This window comes from Diaphorina citri, unplaced genomic scaffold (assembly GCF_000475195.1).
Source record: "Diaphorina citri unplaced genomic scaffold, Diaci psyllid genome assembly version 1.1 scaffold23832, whole genome shotgun sequence".
Taxonomy (NCBI): Eukaryota; Metazoa; Arthropoda; class Insecta; order Hemiptera; family Psyllidae; genus Diaphorina; species Diaphorina citri.
Window position 1 is genome coordinate 1 of NW_007401174.1, and position 2867 is coordinate 2867.

Sequence of the window (2867 nt, forward strand, 5' to 3'; positions counted from 1 at the left end):
TTCGAATTTCCCGCCAACTTTACACGCAAAAAGGCCGACGATGGCCTACGATGGCCCTGTTCATAACCACGGCCTCTGCAAAAACGAATATAAAAAATACGACTACGTAAAAATGTGTCCTGGCAACATTGTAACTAAACAGCTGATTGATTGGGAGTCAAGGTCAAGACTTCAAGAGATCCTGCAAAAACGAATATAAAAAAATACGACTACGTAAAAATGTGTCCTGGCAACATTGTAACTAAACAGCTGATTGATTGGGAGTCAAGGTCAAGACTTCAAGAGATTGGGCGTAGGTAATCAATCCAAGTTATCAGTGCAATTTTTTCCAGCTTGGAATTTGAAAGTTTTTCTTTTCTGTTACCTATATATACTTTTGGTGAGTATCTTTTTTCAATCATGGCTTTAAGCGATGCGGATGTTCAGAAGCAAATCAAGCACATGATGGCTTTCATTGAGCAAGAGGCCAATGCTATTGGTGAGTTAATATCTTTTTTCAATCATGGCTTTAAGCGATGCGGATGTTCAGAAGCAAATCAAGCACATGATGGCTTTCATTGAGCAAGAGGCCAATGAAAAAGCCGAGGAAATCGATGCGAAAGCAGAGGAAGAATTCAACATCGAAAAGGGGCGTTTGGTGCAACACCAACGTCTGAAGATTATGGAATACTATGACAGGAAAGAAAAGCAGGTTGAATTGCAAAAGAAAATTCAATCCTCGAACATGCTTAACCAGGCACGTCTCAAGGCTCTAAAGGTAAGGGAAGATCATGTCCGAAATGTATTGGATGAAGCAAGGAAGAGACTGGGTGAGGTTACCAAGAACCGTGATAAGTACACCCAGCTCATTGAGAAATTGATTATTCAAGGTTTACTGCAATTATTGGAGCCTAATGTGTTGATCCGTTCCCGTGAAGTTGATAAGGACATTGTAAATGCAGTTTTACCTAATGTTGCCAAAGCATACCAAGATGTTGCTGGAAAAGAAGTAAACTTGAAATTGGATAATGATCAATTTTTACCTGTTGATACCACTGGAGGAATTGAGCTCTTGGCACAGAGAGGAAAAATAAAAATCAGTAATACTTTGGAAGCTAGATTGGAGCTGATAGCACAGCAGATTATTCCTGATATCAGAGTTGCTATATTTGGACGTAATCCAAACCGTAAATTTGATGATTAAGGCCAATCATTGTTTGTCACATTATGTACATTCCATTTATGTTTTTGTTGAGGTTACATGTTTGGATTATTTGTTGTTGCAATACAATTTGCACTGGTCGTGTTGCTTAGTTTCATACCAACCCCTCATAGATGAACTCCCTTTTGACCTCAATAGAGGTACCAATCTATAGGGTTGAAATGGATCATTAAAATGTCCATTGCCTCTTTATCCATCTAATTATAATCTGTTGTAAATTTAAATTTCTTTTTATTTACTCATCATTTTATCAGATTATTACTTTTCACATTTATAATCGGGTCACTCCATTGTGTTTGTGAAAATCAGAGATATTGTTTCTCCTATGCTTCATCTTAGTCCATTTCTGATTCTTATGTATCAAGTAGTGGTTAAATTTGTGATAAGTTAAATCTTGTGGTATTAGATCTCATGTTTCTCTCTAGTTTGTGTCACTCATTCTTAATTACTCCGTTCATTATTTTAAAATCATCACTGTTTTTATTCAACTTTTTATTTTATGATAAATTATTATCCTATCTTTGTTGTCACAAAATATGATATCTTCATTATATCTTTTTTCCTGCAGGAGGTATTCTGGATGGGATAGTTCTTGGACTTTATTACTCTTGAGGAGTATTCCTTTGGAAGTAAAGCTTTCCTAAAAATTTATTATTTAAGATAGGTGAATGTAAGTTCATCAAGAGAATGAGTGGTTATCAATCCAATAACTGTCACACAGGGTTGTTCCTCCCTTGGTTGACTGATCCCTGTAGTAGAATTATAGGTATACAAGTAATTAAGAAACAGAGTGCATGATGTCATCTTCTAGAAACTGGTGGGATGTTATAAATCTTATATACCTCAGTGGAGGTGCATGTCCTTGGTTTAGGTTTTTCATGGAGCTTCACGATTAACTCTAGATAGCTACTCAAAACCAGCGATTATTACTTTAACAAGCCAATAGTTTTGCTCTTAGAAAGGTTTCGTAATGCATTGAAAAGCTAGTGGCTGTTTTTTTATCATTTTATTTCTGTTCAAGTTAGAACCAGGTGTGTCCAACTGGCGCTGTACATCGACATGTTACCGGTTGAGGACTTGGCTTCGAGGTGTCGTCAGAGCAGATGAGGCAACTATCCTCTTAACCAGATTTTTAAGTCTAGTGAAGAGATTTAGAAGTATTCACACGCTTTCTGAGAATGCCCTGTTGTATAGTTGATTGCTCATCAGTGATTTGATATATATTATTGATGAATAGTTGACTACAATTGTTGACAGCGCTAGGGCGGTGGGTGGTTAAATCGTGCCAGGTTGGATATGTCGGTAAATGCTATCAGTATTGGAACTGTCATGATGTTGATGAGAAAAACAAGTTTTTTTGCCGTTTGTTATAAAGATTATTATAAAAAATAAATAACAAGGATTAGGGCGGCATTTCCCAAGGGCTTTAAAGTGTGGTATTCCTGGCAGACGTGGTTCTTGGTTTCCGCGGTCGACCTATAGTCCTGGGAAACAAAATAACAAAGTTTACAGTGGTTGGATGAGAAGAGTGAACGCGGAATCGCGATCGTGGTACACAGCGTCCTGAAGAGTGCGGGCAGGGAAGGCGACGTCAGATGTTTGGTTCATCGCAGAGTAGTCGTGAGCGTATCGAATATACTCTGGTGTGTGCGTATCGTGTTTGTGC

General features: G+C 37.8%; 1 protein-coding gene across 1 annotated transcript; it reads left to right on the forward strand.

Annotated features, from left to right (window-relative positions):
- The first annotated feature begins 285 nt into the window (after positions 1 to 285).
- LOC103523464 (V-type proton ATPase subunit E-like) lies at positions 286 to 1399 on the forward strand. Its single transcript, XM_017449240.2, has 2 exons — positions 286 to 465; positions 569 to 1399. The coding sequence occupies exons 1-2, from the start codon at positions 400 to 402 to the stop codon at positions 1181 to 1183; spliced, it is 681 nt and encodes a 226-aa protein (XP_017304729.1). The 5' UTR covers positions 286 to 399; the 3' UTR covers positions 1184 to 1399.
- The last annotated feature ends 1468 nt before the right edge of the window (positions 1400 to 2867 follow it).

Bases quoted from the DNA above. Each gene is read 5' to 3' on its own strand.
- LOC103523464 (XM_017449240.2), top strand. From the start codon at position 400: ATGGCTTTAAGCGATGCGGATGTTCAGAAGCAAATCAAGCACATGATG. The intron at 466-568 runs GCCAATGCTATT...ATTGAGCAAGAG, and splicing joins TGGCTTTCATTGAGCAAGAG to GCCAATGAAAAAGCCGAGGA.